This window comes from Telopea speciosissima, chromosome 9 (genome assembly GCF_018873765.1).
Source record: "Telopea speciosissima isolate NSW1024214 ecotype Mountain lineage chromosome 9, Tspe_v1, whole genome shotgun sequence".
In the NCBI taxonomy this organism is placed as follows: domain Eukaryota; kingdom Viridiplantae; phylum Streptophyta; class Magnoliopsida; order Proteales; family Proteaceae; genus Telopea; species Telopea speciosissima.
In genome coordinates this window covers 8,259,093-8,275,445 of record NC_057924.1, presented here as the reverse complement: position 1 = coordinate 8,275,445, position 16,353 = coordinate 8,259,093, and the positions used below count along the sequence as shown (strand labels likewise).

Genomic DNA, 16,353 nt, shown 5'->3' with positions numbered 1-16,353 from the left:
GAACTGAAATTTTCAAACCTAATAAAGAAACTTTTGTAACCATTACTCCACATGGTTATGTCACCCATTCTAAATCTTTCCATATTTAGTTATTAAATTTCACTTTATTAAGTAACCCCTTGGATTTGAAAAGCAAAATAAAAATTACATCTAAAAAATATCATAACTAAATATAATAAAAATTTAAATAATTTTTACAATCATGTTGAATAACCTCTCAATTCCTCAAAGGGGCTGGCTGAAATCTGAGATCCACTTAAACCTACAAGAGGATTGCTCCAATTAACTTCAAATTGGACCAAAATTTTAACCTGAAGTGGGGACTAAACCTCAGATATACTGCTAGAGAACAAATCTTAATAGGATTGGAATGTAGGACCTTACCCTTAAGGGACCCTTTAGAAATTTTTCCCTTTACCCTTTTATAATATTGAATACCTTTCCATCCCACCATCCCTTACCAATGTGGGACTAATCATTCCCAATTCCAAGTCAATTCATATCAAAATCTGCATTGGCCCAAGCGCAAAGAGTTCCTTGGATTCATGGAATATATAGACAAGATCTGACTTTTTTCAAAGTATCAACTCCTTGAAGTGGCTCTTTTCAAAATCTTACCCATCTCTATGTAAATTGAAGGGGAGATTATTTTCCATTGAGGGTGAATGAAGAAATATCCACTGTTTTTTATTTTTTGATGATTAAAAACAAACAATAAAAAAGACTACAAAGAGATAGCGTTCCTCGCCAGGTTTGTAGCTAGGGTTACACAGAATCTGTTCCCCTCCTTTACAAAGGTTACATCCTGAGTACGATTAGAAATATATAAACAGTCTATAAACAAAGTCCAAGGCCATGAGCATTTGGTTGGAGATGGAAACATGTCGGCCACAAAATTGTCGTTACTCCAAATTGCTTTAAACTTCAATCCGACCCTGGCTGCATGGTCGACGCCTCTTCGGATCGCAAAAAGAACTACTGTTAGTTTGTCACCACCTTGCATAGAGCCTGTATCAAAAAACTTTAGTTTGCCATCTATCAAAAAGAAATATGACCACCCAGCTAAGGTTAACCCCGGTTGATGGTATCTTGCACATATCAGAACATTAAGGTTGAGCACAGGTAGTTTCAAATCAAAAGAAGTAAACGCAAACAAGTTAGAATAATCTATTACAGACAGGTCATAACCAGGGGAGGGATTTAATTTGAGATCCCCGATCCATTTTTGCGTGCATTGGATCACCCATGTAGGGTTGAGGGGTTGTGCTCTATAGACTAGTCGATTCCTTACCATCCAAATAAAGTAACAAGTTATTGAAATTACAGCAAATACCCATGACGCCAATTGTTTGTTTGATCGTAATAGGGAATAAAAAAACAGAGAGAAGTTCTTAATACAGTGAAACCTCAACGAATCAGTTCTTAATCCCAGAGGTCCTGCTGCCCAGATGCGTTTGACCCAATCGTAGGAAATGAAAAGATGCCATGGAGACTCAACACCAACTCCACAAAGAGCACATGAGGAGTCGATCTGGATCCATTTCGAGAGAGTTGCCTTGGTAGGAATTCCTGCATTGAGCAAACGCCAGAAGAAGATCTTAAATTTGGGATGAATTGAAATTTTCCAGAAGAATTTCCACCAATTAAGTTCAATAGAAGAACACCTACAATTTACAGAGCTAAGAAATTGGGCAGCAATTTTAGTGGTGAGAATGCCTTTTTTGGCTAATAAACACCACCATCTATCTTCCGAATTAGAAGTAGTCACAGATTGCATTTGAGATAAAATGGAGGGAGGGATATTTAAGTTGAGGTGATTAATGTTCCAATCCTGATCTTGTAGGATAGAGTTGACACGTAGTAGTCTATCAGAGTGGGTAATTGTTGATGAAGTCATAGAAGATAGATTACCGAATAAGGAAGGAATCCATTTATCATACCAGAAAAAGGTAGAATTACCATTCCCAATCTTCTTAATCACCATTTGTTCCAAGTATGGGATGGTCTTCGATATGCTGTTCCAAGTCCAGGATCCTCTCCGGTTCCGCGTAGATGGGTCGAAGAAGGATAACTTGGGAAATTTTTTTGCCTTAAGCACCTGGCACCACAATGATTCAGGTTCCGTAATCAAGCGCCAACTCAGTTTGGTCAATAAGGCATGATTATGGACTTCCGCCTTACGAAACCCAAGTCCTCCCTTAGACTTAGGGATACACATCTTGTCCCATGAGATAAGCGCAGATCTCCTCTTTTGCGTGATGGCAGAGTGACCCCTCCAGAAATGTGCACAAATCGAATCAATCTTAAGGCAAATACTCCTAGGGAATTCAAAAAAGTTCATGAGGTAGGATGGAGTTGAGGCCAGAACAAATTTAATAAGAACACCACGCCCTGCAAAAGATAATTGAGAAATTTTCCAAGAAGCCAGTTTTTTCTGCATATGTTCAATCACACCATTTAACTCTTTCACTTTGGATCTGCCATGAAAAAGATTAGTACCTAGATAGATGGAATCCTGTTTCATTTTTTTGATTCCAATCAGAGAGCACAGGGATCTTTTAGTCTCCTAGGAAACATTTTTACTAAAATGGATGCAACTTTTTGAAAAATTAATTTGTTTTCCAAACGAGTCAGAAAAAAGGTCCAAGACTGCCTTGATAGTCAAAAGGTTCTCAGAGGTAGCCCGGCAAAATATAAGATATCGTCAGCAAATAGGAGATGAGAAATTTCGGGTGCCGATCTGGAGATTTTGATCCCTTTGAACATGTTTAGGTCTCGGTAGGCGGATAGAAGTCGAGAAAGTGCCTCCATTGCGACAAAAAACAGGTAGGGGCTAAGCGGGCATCCTTGTCGAATACCCCTAGAAGCGGAGAATAAATCAAAGGGACTGCCGTCAAATTTGATCGAGAAAAAAGTGGTGGAGATGAGAGCAAAAATGAGTTGTACCCATTCATCACAGAACCCCAAAAACGTAAGGATTGAAGTAATGAAGCCCCATTCCACCCTATCATAGGGTTTAGACATGTCAATCTTGATGGCCACAAACCCCTATTTGCCCTTACAATGATTCAAGAAGTGGAAGATTTCTTGGGCAATAATAACATTGTCGCCAATTTGACGCCCAGGGACAAAGGCAGCTTGAAAGGAGGAGATAAAGGATTGAAGAGTTCCCCGAAATCGTAAAGCCAAGATTTTAGCGATAACTTTATAAGACACATTACAAAGGCTAATGGGTCGAAAATCCGAGACAGAAGAGGCATTATCCAATTTAGGGATCATACAAATCAAGGTGTGATTAAGGCCCGGGGGAAGGTTGCCAGATTTAAAGAAATCAACAGCCAAAAGACGTACGTCCTCACCAACAATAGGCCAAATTTTTTGGTAAAAACCAGCATTGAAACCATCAACTCCAGGTGCTTTGAGAGGTCCAATAGAGAAAATCGCCCTTCTGACTTCCTCTAGCAAAGGCACCGAGATCAGAGAATCCAACTGCCCCGCAGGGAAAGCAGAAGGGAAAAGGCATTCAATAAAACTGGCGTCTAGGGGGTTGGAAGAAGTGAACAAATCTTTAAGAAAACCCAAAAAAAATTTAGCAATACCCTTCGGGTCGAAAATCTTGTTTCCAAAGTCATCAACAATGAAATCAATTCTTCTTTTTCGGAGATTAGTCTTGGAGATAGAGTGGTAATACTTGGTATTTCGATCTCCATCTCGAATGTACATGTGCCGAGATTTCTGCAACCAAAAGGTCTCTTCAGTATAAAAAATCCAATCAACCTTTTTGTTAATATTCCTTAGCAGCTCAGGGTTAGGTGAAGAAGAGTTAGTATTGTTTAGGTAATCAGAAAACAACTGGTCTTTCAGTTGGGAAACATGGCCGAAGACATCCCTATTCCACTTTTTCAAGGAAATAGAAAAGGAAGAAAGTTTACTAACTATGTTGGATGGTGGTAAGGATTTCCAAGCGGCTAGACAAAAGGTTGAGAAAGTTGGGTGGTGTATCCAAGCTTGTTGGAAGTGGAATAGTTTCTTATAGGATGGACGTACCCCAATCGTGGACAGGAGGATCGGGTTATGGTCTGATCCAATAGGTGATAGTTTTGTCAGGTAGGTAAAGGGAATAAGTCGAACCAGCTACGGGAGGCAAAAAGATATATCCACTGTTTTGCTGATCTTGTAACGAGTCTCCTTTTTTTGAATGTCTAAAATACCCTTGACACTATTTCAAAAGTCCCATTGAAGAACCAAAACTTATAGATGGAAATTTTTTTTTTTCTCTTTTCATTATGGGTGAATGGAAACTTGGTCATAAAATGAATTAAAAAACTCAAAAGGCATAAAAAAAAGGGAGAAAGTTCCCTCCAGTGCCATGTGCATTTTTGGGTATTGGAGGGGCAGAAGGGGTAATAATGGAAAACCCTTAAAATAGTGATGGTGTTTTGGGAATTTCAAAAGGGAGGCTATAGTAAAATGGGTGGCGTGTGCAAAAAGGGTTGGGAATTGGTATACTTCCAAATAAATAAATAAAAAGAAAGTGCTCTTTTGCTTTATTCAAAATGTTTGTGGCCTTGACCCAAAAAGATACATTGAATCTATATTAATTTTAAAGTGGTAAGAAATTACAAAGATGCTATTTATATTCATTTATGGAGGAGGTTCCTTACTCGTTTAGCCCTAAAACTTTTAGGGAAATTGATGTACATTAGTGGGATGTAATGAAATCATATATACAAGCACACTTTAAAATCGGATGGGAAAAAGAATCCCAAACATTCAATCTGTCTGCAATCGGATGGGATAAAGATTCTCTACAACCCCATCATTGTTGCTCTCTCTCTTTCTATTGTGAGATCGTTTTTATTAGGGGTTTGGGTAGAACTCATCCTCAAAAGCTAGCTGTCAAGGAAATGGTGATCAAATTCCTATTAACCCATCCACATCTCCATCATCTCTGATGTAGAATAATTTTTTTTCATTTACCATAAGGAATCCCAACAGTTTTTTGGAAGGACAAATCCACTAGCAATTAGGTTGCTTTCTAGACAAATGTCCTATTAGAGAGACTGAACATGAGAATCAGGGCAAGACATCGTTCCCATGTAAGAGGACAGGAGCAGGGAGAGGGATTCTTAGTTGATCTACATGAGATGATGAAGTGAGAAGAGTAGCCCAAATTCTTCATTGTTTTATCATCAATTGACCAAGCCTGAGTGAAGGAAAAATATTTGAAATGGAGGAAAAAACGTGACATCCTTGATTTTCAGCCCTTGTTGATCGTAACAGTTCTTATGTATTTGCTAATTTACTTTTGAATTTAACCTAATTTAAGCTTTGTTACTTGTTTTCCGCAAACAAAGATGCCTTTCTTGGACTCAAATTTTCACCTAACGCATCAGAGTGGATAATGAAATAGAATTGTAGGGAAGACGGGAGAGATGTAGAGTTGTGGAGTGGGGAGCATGGTTCGTGATATCGGTATCGGCTGGATCGGATTGGATTAGCTGATACGGATTGGGATCGCCAAACTCAGGCAAATATGACACATTTGTCCCTGTTTTCTTATAAAAGAAAAACTTTTTTTTTTTTTTAACATTTTTAACCCTGTCCGTACAGCTGGATTGGATTGGTATAGAGATCGATCTCGGTCGATACCGATCTGATCCAATACCTCAAACCATGATGGGGGGACAGATGCAACGAACGGCGGTGGTGAGAGAGCAAAAATGGGGATGGGAAGAGAGAAGCCGTGAGTGGAGAGGGAGGGTTGCCCGAGAGTGGGGAGGTATATTTAAAAACACATAAGAGAATGTCCATGGCCTTACCCCAAGGAGTTAGCTCAATTGACAAAAGACCAACTCTTCAAATAAGAGGTCATGAGTTCAAACCACCTTGGGGCCTATCCCCATCCCCTAATTCCCCCCTCCCCCTCCTATTATACAAGCTCTTAATCCAAAAAAAAATAAAGAATGTCCATGGCCATCCCTCAAATGTTTCTTCCATGCACACGAGTGTTATGTATCAATATGTCAAAAGTTTCAGAGCTGATGGAATGTGTTAAATCAAGTCGACACTAGAGTGAATCTCATTATGTACATAACAAATCACTACGTGTCCGCAATCGTTGTCATCAGTTGCTCTCACTAGGCAGCTTTTACTTAGGCGATAGATAGTCTTTTCTTAACGGCTTTCAAGTTACTCCAAGTAGACCTCCTAGGTAGTCTTTTCTGTGACTCGAACCCAAAACATGGTGACTGACTTTGATATGAAATGTTAGATACTTGATCAAATGCGAAAAATTCTAAAACCGATGAAACGTGTTAAATCAAGCTATTTAACCTATTCCATACTAAATTACTTAATCTAATGCCCATACCCTAGAGTAAACCCTGACACATAACAAGAGGATTGCAATAATAATTGGAGATACACAGTCAATAAGATGCGTGTAAATTTCTATAACACACCACTAGAGTATAGATCCTTCTCCGAAAACTTTAATACGGAAAATGATATGAAATCCTCTATTACACGAAGCATGTTCATGTCATTAGGCATACAAAATTATGTATATATGTATACATATATATATGTATGTATGTATGTGTTCTTTCCTTCCTTATCCTATCCTAAAAATAGAGAAATTCCAATCCCATGAAATGGAGTGATGCTTCAACGGAGGAAGAAAAAAAAAAGGTCCGATTCATTATGGCGGCTGTGTCGGTTGTGGGCCATATGATAGAACAAGAGTCGTGCAACAATATGGAGAAGCAGTTTATCAAAAAACAATATGGAGAAGCAGGAAATATATTCTTTCTCTTCCAAAAACAGAAGCAAAAACCCAAAAACAGTTCCCTCAAGTGGATAAGCACGAAAAAAATATTTTCAAGACGAGAAACTTCCTTACATTGTTTTGACACGTGGCCACAAAATCCATAGAGGAAATGTACCTAATAGACGGTTCAGATTGATACAATGGCTAAGAAGATATTTTTACTTTAAAATAAAAAATAAGAAAAAAAAATCAAGAACAGAGGATAAAGAAAAAAGAAAAATATTTTATATTTCTAGATATGGATGTAACATAAGTGGGGCCCATAAAAGGAACTAATCGAATTTACGGGTTCATGCATATCCCACCATTAGAGAGAAAAAAACAAGGAGCAGCTCCTACGGTTTCTGATACTCAATTTCCATTAAAAATTTAAAATTTAAAACTCTTCTATAAATATATAGAAACACTCACATAGAAGAATTGAGAAGGAAGAAGAAGAAGAAAAGATGGAAGGTCAGGTGGAGGAAGAGGAGTCTGTGAAGTCCAAGGTAGTGAAGGTGAAATCACAGGAATCATGGGATTCGTTGGTGAACCAGGCTAACTACCAGGGATGCCCTGTAAGTCTCCATCACAATCTTTCTAATGAAAAAGAGAGTAGTTCTTCATTACTCCATTATCCATTTATCCTTATTAATTTGGAACGAAAATTTTGGTTTTGTTGGTGGTGGTTGTTACATGTTTGTGAAATTTTTTCAATCTATAGGTGGTGATACATTTCACGGCGGCCTGGTGCATGCCGTCGGTGGTGATGAACCAACTATTCGAAGAGCTGGCTTTGGTCCACCAGGATATCTTGTTTCTCTGCGTAGATGTCGATGAAGTTAAGGTACTAGAATCAAACCCAGTTAATTCTTTTTATCTCTTCTCCCCCTTTTCTGGAATTGAATCATCGCCATCATCACCTCTGCTTCTGGTATGAATCTTGAAGCATCTCAACTTACCCAGCTGGGATCTTCAGGGTTTTGTAGTTTGTACCAAAACCAATCTAATTCAGAGCTGATTAATCTCAAATTCTCATGAATTCATTCAATTATCAGATCATACTTCCTAACCCTAACTCAATTCCTCAACCCAGATTCGACCACTGTCCATGTTGCTCTGTTTTCGTAGTCCTTTACACTTGAGCTTTGAACCCTTATGTCAATGGTGGCTCTGGTGATTAGAGAGAACACAATTGTGTTGCAGGTGGGTTCTAGAGAGATTAACCTCTGAAACCAGAAAACAATGATTAGGAATGCAACTCCAAAAAATTAGTCCATTTGGAAATTCCAATCATGTCATGTCAACCTCTTCGAACTATTTCTTCCATCGAACAGGAAAAAAAAAGCATCTAAGAATCTTGCTTTTCTGGGTAGGTTGACACTTTTGACATAATCTCTACCAGTCCATCTGGGTCCTCACTCCTCACTCCTGTACTGTAATCTTGTTCTGTTATTCAAATCCAAAACAGCTAACGGCACACAGTTTAGGAAAACTCTGTAAGTTTCTAGTAATACAATTTTATTTTAGTGTTTATCTTGTGTTGTTTTGGGATGGATTAGGAGGTGGCATCGAAGATGGAGGTAAAGGCCATGCCCACCTTTGTGCTGTTGAGGGAGGGAGCCCAAGTAGATAAGCTTGTAGGGGCCAACCCTGAAGAGATTAAGAAAAGGATTGATGGTTTTGCCCACTCATTTCGTGCCTTAAAGCTTAGTTGAAATCTACAAGAGTTTGATGGTGTGGATATAGTTGTATATGTTTCTGATCCTCATGATCTACAGGTGTGCTAAGATGATGTCAGTTTGATGTGTGACTGTGGATATGCTTGTACAGTTTGTTTCTTTATTTCTAGTGAAAAGGAAAAAAGTATATTGGTTGATATCTGGTCTGATTGGATCAAGTTGGGCCGACCTCAAACCCCAACCGGACAGGACTTCCGAGCAAAATCAATGTTAAATGAACCCACTGTTGGGACGAGAGTACAAACATGGGAAAAAAGACATACAAGTATCATAAACAAAGGAAAAGGAACATTAACTGGTCACTGGGCATGGCGTGTAAAGCTTCCAGGACACGAATCGTTATCCTCTTTTGCTACAGCATGATGCTGTATTGCATCGTGCGGCGCTGCAGAGGCCATATGGCACAACGGGCCCTACATGGTGCACATGGCCTCAGCAGTCGTCGCACGATTCAGTATAACACCGTGTTGTAATAGGAGAGGATAAAAATTCCCAGGACACAGTCCAACGCGAAAAGATGTGCGCACCTTGGAAAGGTAGACAAGACTAAGGGTGCACCTAGGGGTGTCAACAGGTCGGGCTCGGTTGGTCTTGGTCGGGTCTAGTCGGGCCTCACCAATTTTATAGGCTGTACCATTTCTGATCGTTTAGGCATTCGGGCTTGCCTTGGGCGGACATGGTACGGTTTCATTTCGGTCGGTCGGTGTTCGGTCTTTAATTGGGACAGCCTTATTCGGGCTAAACGGGTCTAAACCGGGCTCGAAATGGACTAATGAGCCGTTGAACTCTAAACAGTCTCTAAACGGTGTGGTTTTACTAATTGACATGCAACCAGAATTTTAAGTTCAAATCATCACACCGTTGGGCAGTCACGGTACAACTCAACTCAAAGTCAAATAAAGCGTATCCCAACTAAAATAGTAGCACAAAACCCAATAGAAGCATATCTAACAAAGCAAGTAGAGGGGAAAAAAATAGCAGCACAACACTGAATAGAAGGCACATCTAACAAAGTAAGTTGAGGGAGAAAAAAAATTACAGCACACCACCAAATAGAAGCACATCTAACAAAGTAAGATCTAAAAACTAAAAATTAAGCCTCATTTCGTCTATGTTAGTGTATCTAACAAATAAATGTCAAAGACAGACAAAGAAATAAACAAAAATAGGAAATTTGGAAGGAAGGGGAGGAGAAGTTTATAACTTAAAGGGTCGGACTGTAACCAGTCGGTCTAGGTCGGGCCTGGAATCGATCGGTCATGTCGGGCGGCCAATGGGCTAGGACCTCACACCGCGATCGCCCGATTACTAAACGTGTCTGACCTAGGCTCGACATGTTTAGTAATCGGCCCGGGTCGGGTCGGGCTTTAATCGGGCGGACTCGGTCGGGGCTGCAGGTCCGGGCCTGGAATTGACACCCCTAGGTGCACCGGTCTTTTGTGTTGGGCTATGTCTGGATAGAGGAACAAGTTGAGACACAACATCGATTAACAAATACAAAGAATTTGCAATGATTTGAAACAAATTTCATTCGGAAAAAAACCAAAGAATTTATGTTAAACAAAAAAGGGTCAAGAGATTGCGTTGCCTCACATTGAAGGCCAATGAGAGCGTGTGCAAGGCATCAACATGAATACGATTTTTTTTTATTTCACAAGGGTAGTACGGTAATTTTGATACTTTGGCTCTCTCCACCTCACTCTCTAATGGGAAAAAGATCTCTACTTAGTGGTGTTTCTTATGCCCTCTCACAGGATATCGTGAGATGATGCCTTTGCCCGTAAGTAGATACTCAGACGTAGGGCTGCAAGTTTGGCCCTGTCGGCCCGAACCCGCCCTGAACCTGAACAGGGCTTGGTCTAAGATTTTTGGCCCTGAGGGCGGGTTAGGGCCAGAAATTCCTGGCCCTGAGTCAGGGTCGGGTCAAGGTTGAGACCTCGGGTCAGCCTGACCCTGATTTTGGCCTTGAAGAAATTTCTTTATTCATATATCAAGTGCTTAGCGCGTTTGGTAGTTTGTTTTGTGTAAAAACCAATTCCAACCAAAAGGTCTTGGTTCAAGCTTCCTCTCTCATATCTTTCATAGTCTTGTTATTTTAATTTAATTATTATAGGGCCAGGGCCAATCAGGGTGGGCTTGGGCTGGGGTTGGCCCGTCAGGGTCAGGGATAGGGTCAAGGTATTTAGGCCCTAAGTCAGGGTCAGGGTGGGCCTGGGCCCAGCTAAGGGGATTCAGGGTTGGGCTAGGGTTTTAAAAAACCCGGCTCAACCCGACCCTATTGCAGCCCTAGTCAGACATGCTCACTCATTGGCCTAGACGCTTGTGTAGAGACCATGCGACCAAGTAGAGATCTCTTGCCTAGTAAGTTTACTACAAATCTTAGTTAGTAAGTTCACGTATTATACACGTATTCGAACGTTTAATTCAAAAAAACATATTTTATCGTAGATTTTCATATATATGGTAAAATACTTTTTTTTTAAGTGCACCCGTATTATACACGTATTAAACACGAATTAAATGTGTTTAATACTTTTTAATTTAAGTTTAGTTTTGTTAAAAAAAAAAAACTCAAAACTTAAAGAAGAAAAAACGCAAAACAAAACCTTCGCATGATACGATTTTGGTCTTCTTCTCTTCGAACCCTAGCCGTTGACTACCCCCCCCCATTCCATTCATCTTCTTCATCTTCGTTCTCATTTCAGTTCAGGTGGCCGAAAAATTGCAACTGGGTAAATTGTTGATTGCAAAGGCAAATGAACTTCCATTGATGATGTTAGTTCATCTTAGAGCTGAGTTCATTGATGTGAGCTCATCTTAGAGATGAGTTCTAGAACACATTATATCTTATTTTTTTTTCTTATGTCGGATGAGATACTTTTATTGATATTTTGATTTGTTAAATGATAATCTTATGAGATGCAATAGGGGATATTATATTGTGTGTTTATTTTAGTTGTGAGGTTTCTTTTTGATAAAATCATTATCTATATACTATTATTTTGTTTATTAGGTGGTGCATGTCTATTACATAGTGAATATATGCCCGTATTTTTGCTTATAGAGCGATCGTATTAAACACGTATCGTATTATTATCGTATGTGTTTTATTACACTGGATTTTTGAAAAGTATTATTACCGTCTAATCCGTTTAATTGCCAAACGTATCCGTTTCCATTCAATTGCCGTTCCCAAATTTACTAACTAAGCTCCAAATAGACAGTACTAGATATCTTAAAAATTTGGACTTCCACATAATTACATAATATTGTAGTGTTACCCTATGGAGAAAGTTTTTCTTCACAGCACACTGAAGATTCATCAAGCCCTCCTAGAGTTTATAAATCCTTATAGAGTTTTAGTACAAGTCCCAAAATATCCTCATGATACCCTTCCATGCTCATTCTTTAGTCTGTGACAAATAGATTTCCATTCACCGTGACTGACGGAATAAACAACCAAACCTTGAATTAAAAACTTAAGCTCAATTCATGGGCTGAACAATGTCATCCAATATTCCCACACCAAGCCTAAAGCAGAGACCTTTACCCTCTACAATGGAGGTTTAAAACCAAATTAATCTTCTTCCCCAAACCAAGCCCAAAGCATAAACCTTTACTCTCTACAATGAAGGTTTTTTTTTGGTAAGAAATACAATGAAGGTTTTAGTAAAACCAGAATGGCTGCCTGGAAGGCTGGAATAGATAGGAGGAAATGAGGAACAATGCAACTTTGGAACTAGGAACGAGGTGAATCAATCGTACACAGTACAACTGCACTCTGAACATCCTGGGAATCAGAGCGTAGCATTGATTGACTGTTTAAGAGTTTACTCCATTCTGTCAAAACCACTCAAACAATCCAAAAACATTACCAGACTCTGCCAAGTGACAACTAAGCTGCTGCAACTCTGCTTTTGCTTCTGCTGCTCTTGCTCAGTTTGTTTGTTCCTTCCCAAATTCCCAGTTCCCAACTTCCCAAGTACAGAAATGGCAGAGTGACATCCAAGCAAGAGGACGAAGAGAGGGTCCCCCTCTGGTCCCGACTCCCGACTCCCGAGTCCTGATTCCTGAGCCTTGGTCGTCGGTACCAGATTGATTCGCCAACCTGGTTTTGTTTTACAACTTTCCCTTCGTCTTTTCACTTTCACTTCTGGTCTCCATCAAATCCCTCAAATGCCCTTCAGATTCACCCCCCTACGAACGGAGAACTGGGTAATCACTCTGTTTCTTTCACCAACTCTATATACTATGTTGAACCTTTTTCACCAGCAAAGCATCTTCTTCAGTCCTCAGTCCTCACTACCCTTTTCCTATAATTGACTTCAGGTGACTGCAACTCCCTCAACAATACTCTCTTTTCGTTTTTATTGTTAACACCCATTCAGCCATCCCCAAATTTAGCCAAAATGCAGAATTTTTCTTCATCTTCTTCTCCTTATACTGTTTATTTAGATCCAAAATCATGACAAACAGTAGAAGGAGAAAGAAAAAGAAACAAAACCCTTCTCCCTTTGCCCCCTTACACTCAACCTGAACCTTATTACAACGAAAGAGAAGCAATCCCAGTTTGGTTTTACCCAATTTTTTCTTCTTTTCTTTTAAAAAATTCTTCCCTAAAAAGAAATCTGAAAGAAGAAAAACTGCATGATGTGTTATGTGGGGAAAGCAACGAAGATCTTCATCTTCATAATAGCAGTGCTGGTGATGGTGGGTCTAATCGTAGGCTTCGGAGTATTCCGTCATGGACTCCAAAAGAACCACAAGTGTAACGGTGAAAGCTGCCAGCATTCCCCCGATCCGGAGCCATTGTTCTCTAACCCCTGCAGCGGAGGAAACTGTCGACCTCCTCCATATCCCAACCCGATCCCGGCGACGGCGACGGCGACTCCTCCTTACAACCCACCGAGTACAGGGGTAGTCGCTCAAGGCCCTGTGCATTCGCAGCAGTCGGATTAATTACTGCAAGTAGCGTCGATTTACAGTTAAAGTACTACCTCTTGTCATCCCACATTATCCTCTTACTAGCCCTGTTCTTTTTTCTTTAATTTTTCTCCTTTCTTGTTTTCTGTGTTCATTAATTTTTTTCTCTCTCAAATTTCGATGGTTGTGTACAAAAGAAGAAGAGGAGAAAGATGAGAGGTGGGTTCTTCTGGGTTTGAATGAGTTTTTCTTTTTTCTTCCTTCTCTGTGCTGTATTTCACTATTGGAATGGTGGTCGATCGTTTTGTTTATAAAATTTACATACAAAATGTACTCGAAGAATTGCGTTAATTAACAATTGGGTTTGGTAGTGTTTCGATCTAACACCACAAATACATTGCCACCTTCCTCTGCCATTGTTTTATTCACCGAGATCGGATCCTTTGCACTGCAATTCTGCAACACACTGTAATGCATTTGTCAAAGACAGTTTAAATAGACCTTTTCCACTTCTCTCAGTGTTATCAGTGTCAGAATCTTTTGATTGTAACACAAAAAGGCCTGGATTTAATTTTGAAGGTGAAATAGTATTTTAGGAGTGATTTGATCGTTCAGTATCCTCATATTTTTCTTCTTCAATTTCTTCCATTAATAACACACTTCCAGAGGTGTAAATCCAAGATAAAAAGTCTGAAAAAAACAGAGAAGAGAAAGAAAGCTGAACTCAATTTGACTAGATGAAAAAGCCATTCATTGTTGGTAGAGAGTCTAGAGGCCACTGTGTATTTATTGTGTTGAACAACAGACAGAGCAATATGTATCTAGCCTGGCCACTGGCCCACTGGCCCACTGACCCACTGAGACTAGGGTGCAGGGTTTGGCTAGATTAGGTATTAGAGAGCATAGAAGCAGGGAATCCAAAGCAAAAGCTGTCTGTATTAACCTTAGGAGTTAATGATAATAACAGTGAAAGAGTTGAAGGGCATCTCGGATTAACATATATTGCCAATGCCAGTGCCCCTAGTTTGCGTTTGTTGGTTTGTCCTTTTGTGATTCTCGTTCTATTTGTAGTCTTAGGCTCTTAGCTGTATGATTTGGGATATTTTCGTACTTACACCGCATTGTAAGTTGTAACCATGAGCCAAATATAGAACTTCTTTAAAAGGGTGTCAAACGGTTCGATTTTAGAATTAACGGTCCGGTTCAATTCAATGTAAGATTTTTAAGTGAAACCAATCCTTTAATAAATGGTTCCACATGTTGAAATGAAAACCATTTATAAAAGGGAAATTATCAACGCCACCCCATGAGATATGCCATTATTTTAAATCACCCACACTAAGTCACTAAATATGCAAATACAACCGTTACCCAAATTCTAAAGGGGTTAACCTATGAAATGCAATTTACTAAAATTCCCTCCACTAAAACATAAAAAAACCCTACAATAGGGCCCTCAAATCTGAAACATAAAAAAGCCTACACCAGTTAGGGTGTGTGTGTGCACTCTCTGGTACAACAAGGGGCTCGAGGGTGTGTGTGTGTGTGCGCTCTCGTCGTTGGAATTTGTCTCAGAACTGGAATTGGAGATTGATTTGGCTGGAAGTAGTCTCAGGATCCCTACGATAGGGTCCTCAAATCTGAAAATGCAATGATGTTTTGTGAAGCAAAACCCTAGAATTAGGTTCGATATTCCCTGATTCCATTCCAAATCCCCATATGCTCTATTAACCCTAAAACTAAGGGTTTTCAACTCAATCAAGCCTAAACATACATATATTATTTATAAATTGCAATAAAACCCCTAAAACTTAGATGTTCATGCATTCACAGATACAAAAATACGAATTTACTAAGGATTTCAACTAAAAAAATTGGATTCTTTTTTTGGTAGAAAGAAATATCATTGACCAAAGAAGTCATTACAAGCAGTGACATCTTTCAAACAGAGATTAAGAAGCCACTGAGAGGTAAGAGGCCAAACTATCGGGGACTTAGCTGAAAAGGCCGACCGGGCCAAGGAATCTGCCACAGAATTGGAAGACTTTGGAATAAAGCTAAAGGAGCAACAGACAAAAGATTTCTGAGACTGAAGGATGTCATAACCAACACAACTAACATCGAGATAAAAGCACCCAGAGTTAATCTGGGTGATCAGGCTGGAGCAATCCGATTCCACCAAAATATGATTCTTGCACCAATGGTTTTGTGAACTTACATTCAAAGGAATCGGGGCATCTTCAGTACTCGTCAAAGTGAGGAAGAGCTTCGTTAGGGTCTTATCTAGCTTCGTCGCTCGACGTCAGTTTCTTTGGTTGCCGGTATGCAGGGTTTCTTTGTTTGACAGCTGTTGCAGAGGGTTTCTTCGTTCGATTGAAGAAGAAGAAAGATTTGGTTCTTTTAATTGGGAGGTTATAATAGGTACTTCATGTCATTACAAGGGCCGATTTGTCTTTAAGAAAATTTTTACTTGCTAACATCACTACTTAATAGCCTTGGACTAACGACAAGGGGTGTGTTTATAATTTTTCTTTATTGATCAGGGGAACCTCTGATAAGTACCATACTTAGTGTGGATGCTTTAAAATAATGGCATACCTTAGGGGTTGGCATGGTTTTATAAGGTATTTTAACTTCTTTTTTTTATTTTATTCAAATGACTATTTTCCATTCTTTTTAAATTTTTTTTATTGAAATGGAAGTATGAATTGAATTCTTATATGTGTTCTATAAATAATTGTTTGTTTGTACATTATATATTTACTAATTATTTAATAATGCTTAATTATTACCATTACATAGTATTAATATCTGTTTCGTTTTAAATGGTTTTTCATGAGTTAAAACCATAATCAAACTATTTATTCAATGGTTTCA

General features: G+C 39.2%; 1 protein-coding gene across 1 annotated transcript; it reads left to right on the top strand.

The window, feature by feature from the left end:
- The first annotated feature begins 7,235 nt into the window (after positions 1–7,235).
- On the top strand, positions 7,236–8,700 carry LOC122639963 (thioredoxin-like protein CXXS1). The gene is made up of 3 exons (XM_043833028.1): positions 7,236–7,389; positions 7,536–7,658; positions 8,374–8,700. The coding sequence occupies exons 1-3, from the start codon at positions 7,279–7,281 to the stop codon at positions 8,527–8,529; spliced, it is 390 nt and encodes a 129-aa protein (XP_043688963.1). The 5' UTR covers positions 7,236–7,278; the 3' UTR covers positions 8,530–8,700.
- The last annotated feature ends 7,653 nt before the right edge of the window (positions 8,701–16,353 follow it).

Coding starts and splice junctions, on each gene's coding strand:
- LOC122639963 (XM_043833028.1), top strand. CDS start 7,279: ATGGAAGGTCAGGTGGAGGAAGAGGAGTCTGTGAAGTCCAAGGTAGTG. Junction 7,390..7,535: donor CTAACTACCAGGGATGCCCT/GTAAGTCTCCAT, acceptor TTCAATCTATAG/GTGGTGATACATTTCACGGC. Junction 7,659..8,373: donor TAGATGTCGATGAAGTTAAG/GTACTAGAATCA, acceptor GGGATGGATTAG/GAGGTGGCATCGAAGATGGA.